Source organism: Stegodyphus dumicola, chromosome X2 (genome assembly GCF_044657685.1).
Source record: "Stegodyphus dumicola isolate Sdum_Otavi_A_Nest chromosome X2, ASM4465768v1".
Classification (NCBI taxonomy): domain Eukaryota; kingdom Metazoa; phylum Arthropoda; class Arachnida; order Araneae; family Eresidae; genus Stegodyphus; species Stegodyphus dumicola.
In genome coordinates, this window is record NC_140781.1 from 128,715,075 (window position 1) to 128,737,227 (window position 22,153).

General features: G+C 30.7%; 1 protein-coding gene across 1 annotated transcript in view; it reads left to right on the forward strand.

Moving 5' to 3' along the window:
* LOC118188181 (transmembrane protein 151B-like) overlaps positions 1-17,713 on the forward strand; it is a 229,781-nt gene extending 212,068 nt beyond the window's left edge. Inside the window, exon 4 of the mRNA XM_085809032.1 lies at positions 13,996-17,713. Coding sequence (XP_085665158.1) covers positions 13,996-14,843 — 848 coding nt within the window. The 3' untranslated portion in view covers positions 14,844-17,713. The remainder of the gene's footprint in view (positions 1-13,995) is intronic.
* The last annotated feature ends 4,440 nt before the right edge of the window (positions 17,714-22,153 follow it).

The following is a 22,153-nucleotide window of genomic DNA, read 5'->3' on the forward strand; positions in this document are numbered from 1 at the left end:
TTTATGCAAAAAAAATATTTTGTTTTTTGGGACAATACGGATTAGTTCATTTAATTATATTTCAAATTATTAATTTTAAGAAAAAGGCTAGTAAATAATTTAATTCATGCAATTCTTTTATTAAACACGACGATAACATTTCATTCTGGAAGAGAATGACATTATAAATTGAATTAATTCTTATAAAGCAACGTAACTAATGACACATTATATTCTTCCTTTAGTTACTTCAATCAAAAGCGATGTTAAGAGATAATTATAGCATACATAGAGTATTTCCTGAATCATAGTTTAATTTTCGCGTCTGGTGTAATGTGCAGTTATCAAAGGTGCAATTTTATTAAAAGTTTTATTTCTTAGAAATTAATGACACTTAAATGGCAATGGATGGCTAATAAACATGATCTGTTATTCTTATTTTTTTTTCCTCTCCGTAAATTTTCTAATGTTTTATGTTAATGCGTATTAAATTTAATTTGCTTGCTTACAAGAAAGAGAAAAATTGGAACTGATGCATTGACGTCAACCGAGGGTTTCATCTTTTGAAATATAATCTGTAATGTGTAATGTGCCTTTTGAAATATAGTGATAAATGTGCTAATTTCTATAATACAAAATTGGTTTGAATTTAAGAGCCAAATGACTGAATATTTTGGATTTACTCAATTACATAAAATTATTGTTATCATAATAAATTGTTGAGTAAAATTTTAAACTCACTAATTTCTAAACACTACAATAAAAAATGTAAAGATAAATCGCATACAAATAAGTCTTTTATGAAGCAGATCCGTGAAAGCTATGTGTAGGATACTACTTTGAAGACTGAGTTTTAAAGTAGTTTTAAATTATTTTTAAACACTCAGCAAAAATGACTTATTAAAATACTTTTTATTTATTTTTACATAAGTTTTAGAGGAGGAACCTTTTAAAGTTTTAAACATTCTTTTCATGTTTTTAGGTTTTGCTTTAGATAGCAAAATTCATTCATTTCATTAAAGTTTTGCGATTAAGTCATTTTATACATTATAAATAAGACTAATTTATTGGGATTTAAAGAAACATTGCATAAAATATATTAATGTCTACAGATAATGTCTAAGTTAACAATGGCAGGATTATACAATGTTTTAAGTCACTCAGAAACGTAAATAATGCTGTGTGATGCCGCTTAAAAATACATTCAAAAGCAAAATAACGTGCATAATGCACATAAAAATAACATAAAACCACAAGTACTGATCTTTAAAATTTATAAAATTTGGAAATCAGGTTGAAATAACATAGTAGATATACAATTTTAATTACGTGATGAATATACTATAGCGAACTTCATGTTGAATATATGCTTGCCATGACGAACAACTTATTCAGTTATAGATCATCGAAAATAGAAAAATGCTTATAGTATTTTATCCTAAAAATATATTCATATTCTATTAGATACAATAACATGTTTCCGGCGCATTTCGAATGGAAAAAATATTGTAAACAAAGTTTTATATTTTTATGATGTTAATCAAGTTTTAAATTTGTATACTGCACCTGAAACTTCAATAGATGATACAGTATTCATTTGGAAGTGGTTTGGTTTGGTTTATTTAATTATGGCAAAGCACTCAAGGGCTATTTTCCTAAGGGTAAGGAAACCTTCGTGGAGGACTTTTTAAGGTTAACTGGCTCGAATACATGTTACGCCACTAAAACGCCCATGCAGCTAAGTTCGTTCGCCAGGATTCGAACCCCGGACCGAACTTCCAGTTTTTAGCGACTTTACCATTCGATCGCTGGTGGGCCATTTGGAAGATAATTTTTAATTATCAGCTTTGTAGGAATCAGCTTTTTCATGTTTCTTGGGCTAAAATTATGTCAAAAAAGGGGGCTGTCAAAAAAACTGGCTTCCTTCTTTCTTTGACTACTTTTTAACTATGCGTATTTTCTTCAAAACTCACCAGTTATATGACTTAATTATAAAATATGATGTACTTTAAGCAAAACTATTTAAAAACTCAATGATGTAAAATAAAAAGCAGCACTCGAATATTATTAAATCTTGATTGTTCGAGTCCTTTAACAATATACTTGGGATTTTTCAAAGTGTATGTTGTTAGGTAATGTCATTGTACATCAATGAAAATTCCTAAATTTATGATCCAGAACTGTGTTAATGCGGCAATAAATCAAAATTTCAAAGAGAACGCTTATGAAAGTTTAATAATGAATGCTAATACCTTGAAGCAAAGCTCCAGTATTCAGTCTATACACATCTTCGAAAAGGAACCCAGAAATCTTCTGTCAGAATTATTAATTGCCTTCAAAGAATTTTACCTGGATTACTCAATCGCTAAGAAGGCTATTCAGTCTTTAATTTATTCTTCTATTCATTCTGTTGCCATAAGCAAAGTTTGCCTTCGCCAATTTAAAGCACGAACTATGAAAACAACAATCTTCTGAATGTGCTGGGTTGAGCACTGGGAATTCTTCTCTCTTCACATCTCATACCCGCGTATAACTTCAGAACACAAAGCAACTTGAATAATACCACGAGAACGCTTCTCCACCTGTTACCAAAAGAAATGGTTGATTTTCGTGTCGTGTCTGACATGTGTGAATAATTAGAATTCAGAAGCTCATTCATTGGTTTAATAACAGCTGGGTATTTAAAATAGTGCCGTATAAACAGAAAATTACGTTGAATGATATTTCAGCCGTAAAATTCAAGTAACATTTTATATATCAGTGTAAACTAAGTGTTTAATTTTTATTGTAAATGAAGTGTTCGCTTTCCTAACTTCAAATTAAATCAAATTTGTAATGTGTTATATTAATTTTTATTTTGAAACTATTATGTATTCTGTTTCTATTGGAGTGCTTTGATCACTTTCGTGTGTACATTTTTTCCCCTAACATTACAGGATTTTTTCCAGTTTTCCCTTGTAATTTTATTCGAAACTTTCCTTCATTTCCTGTATATTATTGCTTTCGAGAATATTTTTTGCAATATTTTTAATACTTATAAAAATAAGATTATCAGAATATAATTTTAGAAATTATATATATATATAGAGAGAGAGAGAGAGAGAATTTCAATTGTATATAATTGAAGAATAAAATTTCAATTGTAAAAGGAAAAATTAAAACATGTAATCATTGTCATTGATCGGAAGTTAGTTGACTTTTCAAGGGGAACAAACCAACTCCCGTTCAATGAACAATAATTGAAAAAAATACGAAAGTGTTTCGTCTTTACTCGAGTTATAAGTAAAAGCCAAACCGGCAATTCTAGTCAGACCAAATATTTCCGAGAATAGAAGGAATTATGAACCAATGCTGATACTCAAAGAACTTATTCTTATGAAGCATTTTAGTCAATTCAATTTGGAGTAAAAATCAATTACTGTAGAGAAATCCTAAGTAACTCGAGTAACCGTCCCCGACTCTTTCATGTTTATGCATTTGAGTACTATATTATTTGTAGAAATTAAACATTGGAAATTGTCATTATGAAATCGAATTCAAAGTAAAGTTGAAATAAACATAGAAGATTACAAAATAAGACAAATAATGCAAACTTTGTAAAAACAAATCAAAGACAATATAAAAATAATATGAAAATAATATAGAAAATAATATATATAAGATCAGTGAATGTACATGAAGATATAAAGGCCAGAAAAGGTATTAAGTAACTTACATTCTTTCTAGTGGGGGAGTTGGCAAAGTGTTCTCTACGTGTCTGACTCATAAGTGTAGGGTGTCCGAAAATTCTTAGCGGCAGTGGGGGCTTTGAATAATATCAGTCGGTAAGACTTGGGTTAAGTAATTTATGGTAGTGGGTGGGACTTGGAATTCTTGAGGGATGTATTTTGTGGAGTTCTTATCTGAGTGAGACTGTCTGTTAAGATTTTTTTGAAAATACTAGTGAATGGAAATTAATTAATTTCTGGCTAATTGTCGTGTCGGAATGATTAAGAATTTAAGAAAGGAAAAAGGAAATTTCACTGTCCAAGAGCTAATAGACAGACTAAAGGCATGAAATAGGCCCATTTTTTTTAGTAACAGTATAGTAACAGTATTAAAAAAATGGGCCTATTTCATGCCTTTAGTCTGTCTATTAGCTCTTGGACAGTGAAAATTCCTTTTTCCTTTCTTAAATTCTTAATCATTGCGACACGACAAATAGCCAGAAATTAATTAATTTCCAATCACTAATTTCCATTCAAAAAAATCTTAACAGACAGTCTCACTCAGATAAGAACTCCACAAAATACATCCCTCAAGAATTCCAAGTCCCACCCACTACCATAAATTACTTAACCCAAGTCTTACCGACTGATATTATTCAAAGCCCCCACTGCCGCTAAGAATTTTCGGATACCCTATACTTATGAGTCAGACACGAAGAGAACACTTTGCCAACTCCCCCACTAGAAAGAATGTAAGTTACTTAATACCTTTTCTGGCCTTTATATCTTCATGTACATTCACTGATCTTATTTATATTATTTTCTATATTATTTTTATATTATTTTTATATTGTCTTTGATTTGTTTTTACAAAGTTTGCATTATTTATCTTATTTTGTAATCTTCTATGTTTATTTCAACTTTACTTTGAATTCGATTTCATAATGACAATTTCCAATGTTTAATTTCTACAAATAATATAGTACTCAAATGCATAAACATGAAAGTTTCGGGGACGGTTACTCGAGTTACTCAGGATTTCTCTACAGTAATTGATTTTTACTCCAAATTGAATTGACTAAAATGCTTCATAAGAATAAGTTCTTTGAGTATCAGCATTGGTTCATAATTCCTTCTATTCTCGGAAATATTTGGTCTGACTAGAATTGCCGGTTTGGCTTTTACTTATAACTCGAGTAAAGACGAAACACTTTCGTATTTTTTTCAATTATTGTTCATTGAACGGGAGTTGGTTTGTTCCCCTTGAAAAGTCAACTGATTTCCGATCAATGACAATGATTACATGTTTTAATTTTTCCTTTTACAATTGAAATTTTATTCTTCATGATAATTTAACTCCAGTCCCCGTTAAAACATTATTAACATTTGGCTTTCAAATTACTTCAAAACATCTTTCAAAATATAACTTACCAGTATGGATTCACACTTTTAAAATAATTCTACTTTAATTAAACTTAGGAGATAATATAATCAATTAATCAATACTGTTTAGGAAATAAATTATTATATATATATAAATTTAGCCAGAAGAACTCAAAATTTAGTCTGCAATTTTGCTGGTAACCAAATAGGATTTTCAATATTGCCTCGTATATTGTGGATGTCGATTAACACTTCATTTGAAGACAATTATGTCGGTAATGGTTCAGATATGTTTTAATGCATCTGTGGAAGGTACATAATCAAAGCGTTATAAAAGAACGAGTGTTTGCGAAAATGTTTCCCTATGAATAATTTAGAATAAACTTTTGATATCAAAACTATAAGAGACGCGTTAGAAAATTATCTGCGGTTGTTGAACTGAGGTTGAAATTATGTTCTGAAAACTCGAGAGAATAGATTAAAGGTTAGGAAAAGGTCATGTATTTCCCATATATCAATAATAGCACAGGAAATGAAAAACTTTACTTTTTTACAGCATATTTAGTGGATTATGGCACTTAAGCTAGAAAACGCATAAGCTTGTGCTAATGTATTATCTGAATGAGAATCATCACTGATCGAAATGGCATACTTATTCATCTCTTTTAGTGGCATCAAATGTCAGAGCCAGCACTATTACATACAAATTAAATTAAAATTTAAAACAATTCTTCACTGAAAATTCCTCTGCGGAGAGCTTCAGTAGGCTTAAATACAGTTCGTTTAATCTCGCAGAGCACAAAATTGCTAAGAGATGTTTATTTAGAAAAACATTGCTGATCTCATAAAATGTAGTTTAAGGAATATCAGAAAAGCTCAACATATATACATATATACCGTATATTTCAGCATTTGAATTAATTTTAATGTAATCCATACAAACTACAAAAAATAATGAAAACAATTCCTTTGCATCCATAGTTGTGAAAATTCCTTTTGAATAAAAGTAAATGGAATTCAGTTTTGAAATAAACGGAATAAATTTAATACCATGTACGGTGGACACAGTTTCTCGAAGTTTTTGAGTGCTTGTTCTCTTGTATTAAATGAATCCCCGTAAATGTAATCCAAAAGAATTTCTATAGCAATATTTCCCTTACTTACAAATAAGGTTGCTGGATACAACCGCGGTTAATCTGATTTGTGTTTTATTGAACTGTCTTTTTAAAGCTTAAGAAGAAGTAAAATGCTTTAAAAGAGTTTGTTTGCTCTCGTCGTCTTTTATTAGGATACTTGTTTAAATGCATGTGAAACACAAAATAATTACTAAAAGCAGGACTACCAACGCAAAATGTTTTCGCATTTGATTTTCATACAATTCTCTTATAGATTTAGACAGACTGTAATTTTTCCTCAGTTTCTGTAAAAAAGAGTATTTTTAATGAAACTAAAGTTTAATTAGTGTTTTCTAATAAATGTAAAGAGAATCTAGAAGAATTACCAGAGCTGTGGTAGAAGCCGCATTTGCATAGCTTATGTGATGCTACTGTATGTCTAGACATAAGGATGATGTACTCGGTGCAACAAATCTGCATAGCGTACTCGGAAGGTTAGAAGAAAAGCAATGCTGCTATGATGGTCTCGGTACACCGCTTCATTCAAGAGTTATGCGATTTCACGGCTCTAACGGCTGGCCGTCTGAGGAGACGCCCATGTGTAATATATACTCTGTGATGTTTTTTTCTTTCTGTTGGCCATCAGGCTTGAAATCTTTCGATTTAATCTTATGTGGTCATTTGAAATCAATCTTGTACGTGGAGCCCTTGAACAATGAAGAGGAACATACTACAGAAATTCAGTTAGCCTTCGACAGCATTCGGACGACGCTAGGCGTTTTTGAATCTGTTGTACAGACCTTAATCCGATCAAGACATAGCACTTGGAAGTTATCTGTGTAAGGTAAGGGATGCCTTCGTGGAAGATGTTTTAAGCTAAATTGCCTTTCATTTACGTTACACATGAATTGAAACGCGAAAACACCCATACAGTCAGCTTGTTCTCGGGTTTGAATCTTTGTGAAATTACCAGTGTTCGATGATTTTAATTCTTGGCCGCTGGTCACCAACCTCGCTGGGAATGACATTATCGGACTTTTGAAGTAGTTTATCTCCCGGCCAAAGAGGTACATTCCAAAGAAGAATGCTTTCTCTAACCTACTGAATACATTCTATAACAGAACATTTTATAGATCACCCTGAACCTGAACAGTTCTATTTGCATAAAAGCAAAATACCGTATATATATGTAATAGCTTCTGTAGTAGAACACAGGCGGTTGTATCCGTAATGAACAGCTAGAATTTTGATGTCGTAGAATGCTGAAACGACGATCCACAATGAATACGAAATTTGCCAGTCAAGGTATATTTAATTCAACTTTTATTTCAGTAAACATTTTTGTGGCCACAATGAACTTGGCATATTAATTGTGCCTATTGCAAGAGCTTTTGAATTTCTGATAACTTTGCAGCAAGAAAGAAGCAGCAGACAAACAGCAGTGCAGCCAGGCCAAAGCGATGAAAGCAAGTTCAGGGTGAAATCTTAATTCAGACTGAGTTATTTTTGGTTCTCAATGCAATTTAATTGGATAGTTAATATTGCTGTAAAATTGCTATCAGCTGTTAGAGTTTTAGCTCCATTTACATCACCAGAATTATGTAAGAGTCATATGACATGGATTAATCTAAGAAATGACGCAGTGGCATAGAAATATTACTATTTTTAGACTTGAGAAGGGAATTTACGTTACTAATTTAATTTTTAACATATTCTTTTATGTTTCTTATATATACATAAGTATTATATTTTGATAAATTATATGAAAATTACAGTTTCATAATAGGCTTCAGCAAACAAAGAAACAGGCTATTTTCCTGTACTGAAATTTTAATTTTGGTTTATATTATAAGTTTGAAGTTTTGTTGTTCTTCATGCAGGGAAAGAAAGTGACAAAAAATTATATGTAAGCATTTTGATTTTTTATTCATACATTATAAGCAAATAAACACGTATAAATCATAAATATTTTAGGGGGGAAAGTTCATTTTGCTAATAAAAACTAATAGCCAGAAAAGTTATGTATTTCTTCCTCACAGTCTAAAAAGAGAAAAAACGAGGTTTTTTGAAACATAATATTGTGCTCTGTAATTAGTTCAAGCGATTCTTCACTATGGGAAATATGATAGCATAAATTTTATTACTCTTGAGTTAAGTGAATAAATTTTGATAACGTAAAAGTTTCCTTGCATTTTACTGGCACCGAAATGACATTAAAATTATCGTCCATGAGAAAGTTTAAATGCTAGAGGAACAGAGGAATATAGATTTATTGCAGCGCAGACTTGTTTTGTCGAAAGATTATTACTTTGAAACTTTTCGGTAGCTAACCGAAGAAAGAAACCGCTAATTACAGCAGAGCAATAAAAATAATACGAAGAATCCGCTAATCAAACGAGGTCTTAGTAATTAAAGTTATATAGAGAGAGATAGGTAGACACATATATGGACATATAAGCTCTTAATGTAAGTGAATTTGATAATTACAAAGCTTAGTTTCAATTCTATACACTCATCTAATTCTATTTAAGAGAGAAACGGGAAAAGATTCAACAGAGTTTAAGGAGAATTTTGTTATTGTAAATAATTCAGCAAAATTAAGAGAAAATTGCTGACGTCAGTTTTTTCTCAAAAGTGCTGCGGTTTCGCAGTATTGTGTCCACTATATTCTAAAGTTAAAATTTATTATTGTAACTAAATATATGAATCTGATTTACACTTGCGGGAATCAATTTGTAACTTAAATTTCTTTAATAAACGCCATATTGCCTACATGAGTAATTCTCTTCTGCTTCTCTTTAAGCTGAAGTGTTGTTTCAGCACTTTTAAAATTCATATAGGGGTGCGAAATTACATCTTTACCTCAAGTTAAAAAATACGTCTTTGGCAACAATTACATCTACGAAACAACCAAAAGACGAAATTTCAAACTAAACGAAATTTCAAAATCTTTCTGGTTAAGAAGCAATGCGTGTTCTAGAAATCTTAATTTCTCCAAAGCTAAATCCAAGAGAGCAATTTTTGAAAAATGACAATAATATTGAGAATGATGAAATCTGTTGTTGAGAAAAATCAGTTTGAAGCCACTTATAAATTTATTTTGCCACTTTTGGTGCAAGTTTATCATAGGGTGAGCTGATTCGTAATTTTAATAGGTTTGTTTGATTATAATAAAACACACAAATCTGCTTCAAACGTGAAGGGCTGACATCGTGGAGGACTTTCTAAGGCAAACTTGCTCGCATCCATTTTACACACGGGAAGAATTAGAAAATCGCTTTTTCTCTGGTCGGAAAACTATAGTGTTCAGTGACTTAACTACTTTTTCTGTTCAGAGCCTAATCCTTACTGTCACTTTGATTTAGTTATCTCGATACTGGTATTATCATTTTACTGTATTCTGCCTCTGTTTTACTCCCATTGTTAAATTAAACTGCATGTACATGTCGCAAGGTTAAACGTGAATAACCAAGATGGCGGCATGACTATGCGTAAACCACTCTTTTATTCAGAATTCAGTATAGTTGAGCAGAAGGCACTCCTTATGCTTGCAAAACCAGCCAGCATTTACGGCGTTAATCAACAGATAGAATTTCAAATTAAAGCTAAGTCTCAGGTTAGCCAGTTATTTCTGTTAGGCAAAGGCTAACAGAAATAATTAACGCGCAGGTTCGCTTAAATCTACACGGGCGGGGCAAGCACAATTGGCAAAAGTAAAGCAACGCGGAAGACAGACTACCAACGTAGAATATGAACTAGTAACGTGGCCTTCAGCAGGCGGAGCACGCACGATTTAATAATCTAAAACCTCCCTTTTAATACTATCTCTTTATACATCATTTAAATATGCGCAAGCTAAAATTTGCATTCTGGCTGGAAAATGGAAAGGGATAAATGACATTAAAGATACGTAACATAAAATAACTGGTTAATTAAAATAAATAAATAGTTCAAAAATTATTGCTCTAGTATCATTGTTAACAAAACTACATTGAAATAATAATATGGATTTAATTGTGGATCATATTGTAGTTGGGGATATTGCAAACAAGAGGAGGAACTCGTTGATTAGCATAATAAAAACACAAAAAAACTGTAAAAAGTACCCAATTTAAAAGTTTTCCTATTTAATAATATTTTGTGTGCAATATTTTTTTAATGTAAAAAAAGCAAAAAACTAAAACCATTAGCTTGTAGACAACACAATGTAAGGCCAAGGGAAGGAATTTGCTTATCAGCACCTTTTAATATTTTCAGTAATTAGCATATTAAGAAATATGTTTTGTATTTTTCTGCTGCATCTTTACAATATATATTCCAGCATTAAATAATTAATTTTAATCAGTTTAAAGAATATTCCACTATCAATTTTTTATCATTAATATTATACATTCATAAAAAGATTTATTCAAATTCCACAACAACAAATAACCGTGCCACTAATACGTGGTAAAATGTTACCGCTAAGAGGAAAAAAAAACTCAGCTCCTTAGTTGAGAGAAAAAATGCAACTCGACATCTGGCTTGAAAAGGATCTTCAGAAGAAAATTTTATTTTCTTTTTCACGTGAATTATGTATCTTGCTTAATTAGAGTAACATATCACACTTGTTATCTCCCGCGATAAGGTACATCAGCAAGGAAGAAATAAAAAAAGAGTTACATTCTAGCTAGTGTTTAAAAAATATCCGCGAAAATAAATTAACAACTTATTTTTAAATCTTAGTTTTTAAAGTATAACATTAATTTCTCCGCTTCCTATTTTTATTAACGTGTAACATATCTCATATATGTAATTTGTATATATAGAACTATATGTCTAGCTTATGATTAATCAATCAATTGTGCATTTATTTCCACCTGTATGTACTACATATAAATTCGCGAATATGCACTTATATGTATAACTGTAAACTCTAACAGTAAATATGGTTTATTTATTCTTCTGTCTTTACACAACGTTAAAAAATGGATTATAAGTTCTGTTTTGTTAATTATTGAGCCAGAAATGTGTAGGGTTTCTCTAAGCTTGAACAACCAATTATTTCAATTTTTTTATCTTTTCTGAACTTCTTATTTTCCCTGACTTTTCCTCGCCAGGATGCAAATTAAATTAAGTGAAGAAAGTATTTAAACAGGCGAAACGAAAAGCTTAGACAGAGCTTGATTTCACTAGTTAGTGCACCCTGCTATTCTGTCCTCCATCTGTTAATCTTAGTTGCGGCTACGCATTCTGGCCGTTCAATAAGTCTATCGCCTGTGTATGTTGTTGAGTCAGCCAGTTAGCTTAATTAATTTGTGTAGTCTAGCATTATCCTTTACCGTTTTTGAATTTATTGTTAAATTTACCTTAGGTTCTCATCGCAAATAGTCGGTCTTATTTGAGCACGAAGACCGTGCATTTTTGTTATAGAGTTTGCGAATCAAAGGGCAGTTCACAGCCTTTCCTTGTGTTGTTACCCTTCATGCCTGTGCGTGAAGTCGTCAGGCTGACTACTAAGAGCAAGTCACTTGCATAATAGCGAAGAGCGTGAAATCTTACAAATGTATTTCCCTCAATTACGACATTTAGGAAATTTTCGAAGAATGAATTTAATATTAAAAGTGGCAAGGCTCTTTAAACATAAAATTTAACTGCCTGTATCCTTAGAACAAAATATTCATTATCTTTTAATGATTGAAAAACGAAAAGGTTTATATTTTTACACTAGCCATTCATATTAGCGGAGATATTCCGGAACAAATTTGAGTCGAACCATTTTTTCTTGTCTATCAAAGATGAAATAAAACGCTATTTTGAGCGAATTTAGGTATAAAAATTTGATTTGGTCAGCACATGACCTTTTCCCAATTCCAAGTTTTAAAAAACCACGAGCTTTAAGTAAAAGCTTTAAGCTTTTAGTAAGTTTATATAAAGCCTGTTGTTATTTTAAACATGGAGCTGGTGAGTTTTTTTAAATAAAATCTAATATATTTTCAAACTTGATATCTCAATGTTAATTACAAACACTACTCATTTTTTATTATTCTTTTCTCCCATGCAATGGGCGATAATAACTATATGTGCTCAAACATCCGATCCCATAGTTTGATTTGAAAATATCACAGCGGTCGTAGAATATAGCCTGTTCATTTAGTATTTTGGATTCACAAATCTCTAACTTAACAACCCAAAACTTTTAAAAGCAGTATATTCATAAAATTCCTGATAGAGTGTATGTAAATGTATGGCAGCACTTAAGTGTTGCCATACAATTTTTTCCAGTCTTTTCTCAGTTCATGACGCCAATATTCAGTTTTCTTAATAAGAAGACATCTTTTTTTATTACTCCTTCTCTTTTTTTATTACACATCATTTTCTTCGTACTTATGTTACTTAAAATGTAACAACAAATCACAAAATCATTAAAAGAAGTAAATTTTTAAAACTGCCAATAAAATGTTTCCATACAATTTTTATACAGCTATACTGTTTATATCTGCTATTTTATTTCTTAAAAAATAACACATAGCAATAAGTAGCATTATTTTATTTGAGAAGTAATTCGATACAAATGTGAAACAAACACAAAATTGAGGATTGAGCTAATACGTTTAATTGCTTCATAATGAGCTTATTGTCGCTGCATTTAGCATAATTCTAAAATCGCATTCAATGCTTATAAATGTAATATATATTAATCTCAATCATATACTTAAAATTTAAATACGAAACTTTAGAAGTTTCGGATTATCTCGTAACATATTTTTTTACGAAAGTCTGTTCAGAGCTTCAACTAAACTATCATTTCCGGTTTATCATTTTAAGCCCATCGACATAAAATCTTTAATACTAAAATTGGAAAACTCAGGATTATATATTAGTATAGAATTTCATTAAAAATTTTATGGGCTTTTAGTAAAATACCGCCTGCTTCCGTTCATCCATTAAAACCTATTATGGCCTTCATGTAAAGTACCATTTCTGGTTGTCTAATTTTATCCAAAATCTAATCAACTCTTTGTAGGAATACAGAAAGCTTAAATATGGAAAATAGAAATTTTTAGACGTTTCATATAAAAGTTGTTGCGAACAAAAAAAATAGTCACACACATATACACAGACAGATAGACATCATTGTAAAAATAGTACAAACGTGTTGTGGGGACCTTAATTCGTGCTTACGCACTAAAAACTCACTATCGAAACTGTGGACTGAAAACATTATCTCTCGTACCTAATGTATATAGGTTGGCGGAGATAATAAAAACTATTGTTTGGGAATATAAGGTGCTGGGTTGGCTAAAAAGGCATTCGTTGTTTAAATTTTGGAGGCTTTCATTAATATATTAAATCGCATATCTTGGACATTTTTCATGCAAAGTCTCCGAATATGTGGCACTAACTTATTTTCGCGTAAAGAATACTTTACGAGTTATTATTTTTGCTCTTTGATGACAGTGCAAAAATTAGCATTTTATACTTATAAAATCCTCCTATCCTGACTGTTGAAACTGTATTCATAACTCTATTGTCCCTCTGCGTTAGTTTAAGAAAGTAGGTAATTATAAGTATTAATGTCGAACCACTAGAAATTAAGAGAAAATAAGAAATAACGAATAATAAACTCATGAGTTATAGTCCCCTTTCTTAAACACCTGGGATATCGTGAGATGTAATCTAGTAGTCTACTAAAGCTAATATTAACTTAATTATTTATCTAATGTAATGTTATGTGTTGAGATGTTAACCAACCTGTCGATTGAATTTCAAATTTAAATTCCAGCTATAGAACAAATTTCCTGTAATAACTGACAATTTATTTCTTGCAGGTTTTGCATTCGCCTCCTTGGATGTTGCATCAGATTTTGAGGAACAAAGAATGCGTTTTTTTCGAGAAAATGAGAGTTTCGATGATTATATGGAAATGAGAGAAGGACTGGATCTTCTGGGCGTTGATTTTCAAGAGTATATAGTAACATGTGCCAGTAAAGATTACTTACCATGGTATGCATCTCATGCCATGTTCTGGATATTTTCTTTATTGCTGATGTCTTGGCCGTTGAGAGTGGTCATTGACAGCAAGACTGCTTACGTCCAGTATCAAGTTACAAAGCTTTTTGGAGCCAGTTCTTTTCTACTGTCCACTGTGCAAGATCATCCAATATCTAGAAATAGCACAATTGATAGCATAGAAATGGAACGCGACATTGCGAATAGGTTGAATTTAGCACCAAGTTACTCTGAAGCAGCTCTTATTGGCACTGGAGCAAATGTTTCTCGTTCAGTGGAATCTGGGCTTCACATGGAAACACAGATTCGTAGCTCATCAAATCTTCGCATTTCCCGTAATCTCTCAGTATGCAGATCCAATGATCGGGAAAACGGGCCAGCTGGTCGTCGAGGCATTCCAAAATCAATTAGTCAACCTTTTAAAACTTTCCAGGATCTTCGAAGACTGAATATTAATCGACGCTACTTGCTTTCGCGGTGGTCTAGAGAATCACCTCCATCTTATGAAGATGCTATGTTATTCAGTGAGCCTCTGTTGTCCTATATGACTATGAGACGTTCTGCAACTGACAGAGACTTGTCCGGATTTCGTCCATTAAGAGCATCTTTCAGATCTTTCAGCAGCTTATTTCACTGGACGAAGCGAAGTCTCGAAACAGCATTATGACATCTTTTTGCCATTTGAATTTCAGTGCAAGATTTGCCATGTTTTTTATAATTCCATTTACTACCGCTGCATCATTTTTGTGCACCTTTTGTCTGTGATTATTTTCCCAGTGAAATGTTTTATACACTTCTGACAATGATATTTATTTGACGCAGAGCTTATAATATTTTTAATTTTCATGTTACCGGAAAAGAATTAAAATTAACTTTCAGAATTACGATTAAACTATCTATAATTAGTTTAATTTATGTTTTAACATGGTAGTTTTCGAATAAGATTAATTTAAAATAAGATCTAATTTCCCGCATGATGTGAACTATTATCTAAAAAACGAATTTATAAACATTTTGAAACCAATAATTTAAATGTGTTTCATTTTTACTAATGCAGAAAAATGTTAGTTTCCTTCAGTTTTTTTAAACCATTGGAACTCAAACCCGATGTTACTTTTCTTTACATTACTCTATTAAATCAAAATTCATCTAGGCACTTTGCTTAAAGTAGTTAATTTCTATATTAATTTAGTAATTAAAAATACAATTATTTAAAGAATTTACTTAAAACTAAATTTTAAAATTAGGGTAAAAGCATCCTTAGTTTTGGGTAAATTTTGAATAAAACTTTATCGATATCAAGGACGATCAGTAACAGGTCCTTTTCTTTAAGAGAAAAATTGCAAAGATGGGAGGAACGACAACTATTTTATATCCAAAACAATAGGCGTAGCAAAGCGAAAACAAGCATTGCGCCATCTGTCGAAGAAAACTAAAATATTAGAATTCTGAAAGCGTTAGGAAACATTTTATTGGAATTTATATCATTTATTTGCTAACTAATTAAATTTTTTTTTATCTTTCTTTGATGTGTTTCTCTTCCAGTTTAATTGGGTGTAGAAGCCCAGAGAAGGATTTTAAAAACAACAAACAAAAAACATGAATAATACATCTGAGTAACGTTAAATCAGTTCCCTTTGCTGAAAATCCCATGTACTGAAGTCAAATGAAAGTAAAAAATTAAATACATTTCCCATTTTTGTATTCACACTATATGCATTAAATGGTGAGTCATAAAATGCAGAGCTTCGATTTATAAAATGTGAAATCTAATGTGAAGAAGCAAACGAAACTAAAAGCAAGTAACACCGACGTAAATGCTTTTTATAATGCACACTGTTCCTTCCTATTCCGAATATTCACAAATAAATTCATAGAAATAGATAAGCTGCGTTTTAAAGTACAAAAATGCTAATTAATACTGTTGTCAAAAAATAGTAATATTTCTTCACATAATTTTTTTGTGATTGTGTAAACTTTTAGTTAATTATTGAATAAAATCCTTTCAGGTACTGCTGTTGAAAGTGAATAAATATTGCGGTGTATAATTTTTATCTAATCATTTTATAACTCTTCGAATTTCTGCCTGTTCATTAAGTGTGTCTAACCATTTTAAGTATAAAAGAACCCTGTTTACAGTAAATATGAACAGATTTGTAAATCAAATATTAAAATAATAAGATTAGAGTTGAAGAAATTGTTTATTAAGATTCATATTTATTCCTAAAATGTGCACAACATAACGCTGAACCTGGCAGTCTATTTTCAATTCTAAACCAAATATATGGGATCCTCTTAAATATTTCAAAAGAGAAAAACATTAATGCTAACGGTAACCTATGAACTTCTTATGTATCTATGAACCTATGAACTTCTTATGTTCTTCTTATGTATTGCCCTTAAAAATTTGTCGAAATAACAACTCAAACCTCCTAGTTTTCAGTCTGAAGACTACGCGATGTAGAAACTTTAAATGTGAGGAATTTCTCGCTGGCTGAAATAAATAGCCAATAAATTTGCATAGATGGGTGTTTTCTCATTCACTTACTCTTCGTTCTTAGGGCAGCAAGTAAGAAACACAAAATAAAAGAAGGTTCTACGAAAACGATTATAAGGTAAATACAGACATAAAGTTAGGTTATAAGTTTATATTAAAATAGTTATAAGGTATATTATGTTAATTAAAAATAATTATAGTTTAAATCTTTATTATAATATAATAATTCCATAGTCCTCACCAGAATGTATTTATTTTATTATTTAAGCTGAGGGTTTTGAATGATCAGATGAGATCTTCTGGCACACTCTGCTTGCTGTTACTTATTATCGTCAGCTCTGCCTAAGTTTTATTACGGCTTTAGCATCTTGCTAGCCTACGTTTAAAGTATAAGCCGTTAACTATCTGAGCCAGCTTAAATAGTTTATGTGTAGTCTCAGACTACGTTACCTACATTTGAAATTTACTTGTTATGTAAAATTAAATTCTCGCAAGTAGCAGAGGTTCGTCTACTTCACATTGCTGTACCTTTCTGTTCATTCAAAGCTTAAATTAAAAGGTTATTTTGACGTTCTTTAGATTGTGTGATTTGTTTCAGACTAAGCGACAGATAATTCGCTGTCAATCTACTAAAATCTGCAGGACTTTGATGACACGAGCTTCTAGATACTGTAAAGCACTACACTGTTAAAGAAGTAAACAAAACATCATTAAATATTAAATGAAGAACAATACGAAGAATCTCTGTCATCCTAAATTACACTTTAAGAAAAGAGCAGTTCTTTCATCTTTTTTTAATTCAATAAAATATGAAACACAGTTTTGGTACTTGAAATGGCTGTTTGAGAGAGAAGTTAAAAATCTGTGAATAGCAGTAAATACACTTTAAACATCTAAATTAGCGCTGGGCCTAGAGCAAGAGAATGGTATTTTATTAAATTATCATTAACTATATTTTAAGTATAATACTAATTATAAAGTCTGTTAAAATGTTTGGGAATTGCAAATTCTAAGTTATATGATATGATAATTTAGGGTTATTACAATTACCTTCCTTTTGAGTAATTCAGGTAACATTCACTTTGCATAATTTAAGCTTATCTAATCTGAATTATTCACTAACATTATCTACATCTCCGTAAACAGGAATATCGGAAATCACAGTAATTTCTAGACATCAGTGTGGCTTAGTATTCAATTATATTTCCTAGAACCTTAGCGGGTTATGTAAACTCGGGGACTTCACAGAGCGTGAAGACAACGGAATAATACAGAGAGGGAGCAAACATTTAAAGAAAAAGGAATTTTTTTTTAAGTTTCCGAAGAAAGGTATAAGCAGTTTACATTACAGGCTACAAAGATTTGAGCAAGATAAATTTTAGATACTTTTGCCTTTACAATTTCTTTGAATGCACTACACTCCATAAGGTTTTGACTAGTTCATAAAATTACTATGCTGCTCTTTATAATAACTAGGAGATTTTATTCTTCAGGCCTTCGTGGATTATTAGCTTTGTTGTAAAAATATCTATTAGATCTCAGACATGTAAATAATGGGCTTTTTAAAATGGGAAATATTTCTTTCCACTTGTCGTATTTACAACAGCTTTACACACGCTAGAAATGTATTGAAATCCTGGAACACGTCCAAGAGGAAATTAAACTGTCTAACTATATTGTTCCTGCTAGAAGAATGCTACAGATTCTTGCAATATAATCCCATGCACGCAGTGTTCTCGGTAAATTTGCTACTACATCAAAAATAAACAAAGAAGAAGAAAAAGGAAATTCATGTAAGTTAGAAGCCATAAGAAACGATTTTTAGTCTTCTGATTTTACGTCTTCTTTTTTCAGTTCCCTTTTTTGTTTGTTTGCTTTGCTTAAAACTGAGCTACCTCGTATACATTATGATTATAGTTTTTATAATTACATTTTTTTCAATTACTAGTATTCTATTCATCAACTTTTGTTAGATTTTGTGATATCAAAGGTGATACTGAACAATTATGTTTATTTACTAAAAGTTAATTTTTAGTTTTCGTGGTTTCTTCTTATTTTCCGTTAGCAATTTCTCCTACTCTAGAAAGTTATGAAAATTTATGTCATGATTAAATTTCTGTTGTGATTAGTGAAGAATTCTTTTTCAGGCATAGATTTGCTAATCTAAAGTGGATTTTCTTTGCAGTGCCGTCTGTCATAGGTAACGAATTTATAGAGATAATTAAGTAAGTGAGATTTTGAATATAGGTTGCTGTACTTAGAGCAATCCCATGTGCCTAATTGACCAGGATATCAAAAATTAATTATTGGCTGCTTTTTCATATTCCACAAAATAAAAATTACTGTCTAGTATTTTAATTCATTTAAGTTTATAAAATCATAAGTAGTGCCAATCAAATCTTAATACGGTTATTTCAAATTTATTAGCAAGTATTGTCTAAACTGCTCCGACTATCTTTGATCCAAGTTGAGACAGGTCTTTGGCAGTTTTATCTCAGCTCACAGTTCTAAAGCTGTTTGCCTAAACTATAATAGAAATTAATTTGCATCAATATCAGAAAAGAACAAAAGTACACCATGCGACAAGAAAATGTTATTCAGAACAATCCATGCAGGACTGCGTAACATGCAGTATTTGTGCCCTATCTCATTGATCCCTCGGCTACAAATTTAATCTTTCAGAGGTAAATAAAACTTATCATTTTGACAAATCGTTAATAATTTCGTCTACGTTTGTATTTGCCGAGATAAGGTGTTTTCCGGTCTGACAGATCAAGTGCTAATACTTGTGTAGGCATAAAAGCTTCTTTCTACTTTCGGGCTTTGCATTGTGATAATTAATTAATTGTGATAATTGTGATATTATTAAAAGGAAATTTAATATATTTATTCATTTATACTTGTCACAGTTGAATAAACTGTCGCTCAGTGTTATATAAACTCATTATTATATTTTCATAAGCTTTTAACTTACTGATAAACTATGGAATTCAAATTTTGTACATACACTGTTTGTGGATGAAAATACAATTTGGTGACGTGATTGTTTCAAAATTCGGTTTAGATTCTTTTTTGATTTAATATTTAGGTGATTTTTTCCACATGTCTTTGTTTACCAAACAAACTTAAAATCTTAGAAAATTTACTGTTCGCATCATCGAGTACACACACACACACAAAAAAAAAAAAAAAAAAAAAGCAAATTAAAAAATAAAAATAAACAAAATCTTATTAATGAAATTTGTATCTAATTTTTTTGGTGAATTTTCTAAAATGCTTGATTTTTTGTTGACTAACTGATTGTTTTTCAAATTACAGCGCCGAAAAATATTATCTGATACAAAATTTTTAGCTTTTCACACATTATGAAACAAACTCTTTGTCAGGCTTTAAAACAAGAATGGTAAAGAGATATTAATTGGGCGATTTTCTACATTTTTCTTAGGCACTATTCTTTCCGGGAAACACCTTATCTCGGCAAATACAAAAGTAGACGAAATTATTAACCATTTGTTGGGGTAGATGCAACATAAATTACATGAATGTCAAAATGATAAGTTTTATTTACCTTTGAAAAATTAAATTTGCAGCCGAGGGATTTTTTACTTTAGGTATTATTGGTAAACAGAGGCTATGATGTCATTACATCACGTTATTCTTCATGCTTCTATAGATTTCTATAACTAGTCGCGTTTTTATAATTTTTTTAACTCGCTCATTATATTTGTCACTATTTATCATTGCTATCCACTTTTAAAACTATCGAACCCAAATTTTGCACACACACTCACTGTGGATGACAATACCACGCGATATAGACAAAATCTCTGTTTTTTTTTTTTTTTTTTTTTTTTTTTTTTTTTTTTTTTTTACCATTTGGCGAAATAGAATACGCAGTGTAATTCGCAACAGTTCTATATTTTGTGAGTTTTAAATAAAAGCTCACTTTATATCACTTTATAAAAACACTTTTTGTTATTTATTTTAAATATTAATTTTTAATTTGGAAATTTTATTTATGAAATGCAAATCATAATAGAGCAACATACAGATCTACACATACAGGTAATTTTAGTAAACTGTCTGAGAAAGCTTTGTAGAGACATTAGGTATTTTTGGAAGAAGGCAATATGAAAAATGATCAACGCCTTCGCCGGGAATTGAACCACGGACCTCTGGATTAAGCGCCTGGTGTGCAGACCACCGCACCACGAAGGCACGCTAAGAAGACGGGAGAAATATCTTATATCTTTAATAAAATGTACCGACCTGAATGAAATGAAAGTATTTTGAGCCACATTTATGCGCCGTAAGCTGTTACAAATGCACTTATTTCAATGTGAATGAATACTGAATTCAAACGGAAAATTATAAAGAAAAATTACAGATTTCTATGTGGAAAGAAGCTTTCTTATTTCTATAGAAACTCTGAAATTCGATGTTAAACCAGAAGTTAATGATAAATCAAAGCAAACAGGATGATATTATATTGAAAATAACTTAATAATAATATTTCATTCAGAGAACGATAAGTAATACAAACATTGCTTTGAAAATCGCAAAAAGAAGATAATCGTTGCGACAGTGTTTGTTAGTTGCGAAACTACAGACTAATTTTCACCATGAATTAGAATGAAGAGCGCTTGTAAGAAAAATTAAACAACAAACATTTTCTTCTAAATAGATTAAAAATTCATCCATTCTGACTGCTTCACTTTTCTTTGAAGTATTACTGGAGGACGTTTTAAAATATATTTTACTTAAAATCTGTAATTTGTTACTACAAATCTTACTTGAGCGCATATTTTACTAATGAATAAATGAAGCTTTGTTATACGTAAAATCATTTTTATCATAAAATATTCAAAATGAAAATTAATAATTTAAAATGCGAAATAAGATAATTGGAGTTTCATGGATGTTTAAATATAGAATATTTTTTTTCAAAAAGACGTCTAAACTTTTAAAAAAGAATAGAAGCTAAAAAAAGCGGTTCTACGCTTAGAAACGCCTTTAATAAGAAGTCTGACGAAGAAGGAGTTAGCTTTCGTGTGAGTATCTGAAGCTGTAGTTACTACAGAGTTAATACACTTTGCACAAGATGCTATTTTCGCACTTTGGGAGGGGGGAAGGGAGAGGATTTTTTAATTTTTTTATTCTCTTTTTTACCTTTAATCTGCTTTTCTTTTTATTTCACAAAACGAAAACAAAGTACTTTTTCAGAATAAAACTGACGATTAATAAGAGTTACTTAACATAGTTCATGTTCTTATTATTATTATTAAAATTTGCTGCATAAACATCAAGCCCAAAGCTTATATTCTTACACATAAAAATAATATCTATTAAGAAGGATTCTTTTATATTAACATAATATCTATTAAGAAGAATTCATTTTTATTAAAAATTCAGAGTATTTTTTTAAGTCTATAAAACTAATCTTCTGTTTTTTAGTTTTGCACAACATACAAATTATTTCT